The 1673-nt window shown below is 40.2% G+C and overlaps 1 protein-coding gene across 1 annotated transcript; it reads left to right on the plus strand.

Moving 5' to 3' along the window:
* Nucleotides 1-612: 612 nt before the first annotated feature.
* LOC121387261 lies at nt 613-1239 on the plus strand. The gene has a single exon (XM_041518285.1). It carries the CDS (start codon nt 613-615, stop codon nt 1237-1239), a length of 627 nt encoding a protein of 208 aa, XP_041374219.1.
* Nucleotides 1240-1673: the final 434 nt, after the last annotated feature.

Below are 1673 nucleotides of genomic sequence, written 5' to 3' on the forward strand. Positions count from 1 at the left end.
TTAATTGTAATCTGCTAAACAGAATTAACAAATGTAAAGATACTGTGTTTTATGATGTCCGTGTTTTTAGAGTTTAGCAACATCCGTATACAATTCATTTCACTTCAGATAGACATTGTTTGTATATCAATGAGTATTATGTCTCTGACGACCAATGTCTTGTATTTCATTGACCATACATTTAAACCATAGCTAAGCACAGAGATAACATAAAAGTTCTTATATATTAACTGCATGTAGCTACCAAAAACAGTCATTCAATTTTTTAGTCATGGCTGGTCTTAGAAGGATAGAATTTGTTCAATCACAAAAAAAGGTTCACCACAAGTAATATTGGATGGATTTTTATTTGCAAAGAATCGCACCAGAGGGGAAAGTGTTCACTGGAGATGCGTGACAAAAACGTGTACCGGGAAATGCACCACTGTCGGCGAATTTGTACGGAACACATCGGAACACAACCATCTTCCAAGTGATCCGAATGTTGCTCGGTTTATCAGCATACTACGGAAGCGAGCAAGAGAAGAAACAACACCTATGCAGCAAATATACAATGATGAGGTTGCAAAGCAAGCATTAGAAACTGTTCCTCATTTGCCTTCCTTTCCCAGTATGAGCAGTGCACTGTACAGACAGAGACGAGTTCTGATACCTGCCCTACCACAGACTAGAGCCGATGTCATCCTAGAAGAACCATGGACACAGACAAATGACGGAAGACGCTACCTGTTATTTAGCGATGGAAATGAAGATAACATGCTTGTGTTCTCTACAGATGAGCAAATCGTAGCTCTACAGGCTGCAGAATCCATTTTTATGGACGGAACTTTCTCTTCTTGTCCAGCATTGTGGAACCAATTATACATCATCCATGCTATGGACGGAACCACTATGTATCCCCTTGTGTTTGCTCTTCTTCCCGATAAACAGAGGATAACATACATTAGACTGTTCAGTTTGTTGAAAAATGAAGTTCAACAATTATTAAACCAACCCCTTGCTCCAAGTAAAGTTCAGACTGATTTTGAGATGGCTGCAATCCAGGCAGTTGAGACGGAGTTTCCGCAAGCTGAAGTAAAAGGGTGCTTTTTTTTCACTTTACACAGGCCATTTGGAGGAAAACTCAAGAACTGGGTCTTGCTGTTTTGTACAAAGAAGATCCAGCTGTACAGACATGGATTCGGAGGGCTGCTGGACTACCACTTTTGCCCATTGCACAAGTACAGGATGCATGGTTAGAAGCCATGAATGACGGACCTGATGTTCCACAGGCGGAGGCATTTAATGATTATGTTGTTTTAACATGGGTAGACGATGACTCCAGATTCCCTTTGATTGTATGGAACCATCATCTGACCACTGGCCCAAGAACAAATAATAATCTGGAGGGATTTCATTCCAGAATGAATCGTTCAATCCAAGTTCATCATCCAAACATATACCGATTTGTAGAATTAATCAAAGGAATAGAGACCTCCGAACGTGCTAAATTGAGACAGATAAACTTTGGAGCTGCCCCACCACCAAGAAAGAGAGTGTATAAGCAGAATGAAAATAGAATCGTGAGATTGAAGGCGCAACTAACCCTTGAACAGAAAACGCCCATTCAGTTCTTGGATGCCGTTGGACATCTCTTAAAATTAGTATAAATTGTGGAACAGACAGAAAATTGA

This window comes from Gigantopelta aegis, chromosome 13 (assembly GCF_016097555.1).
Source record: "Gigantopelta aegis isolate Gae_Host chromosome 13, Gae_host_genome, whole genome shotgun sequence".
Lineage (NCBI taxonomy): Eukaryota > Metazoa > Mollusca > Gastropoda > Neomphalida > Peltospiridae > Gigantopelta > Gigantopelta aegis.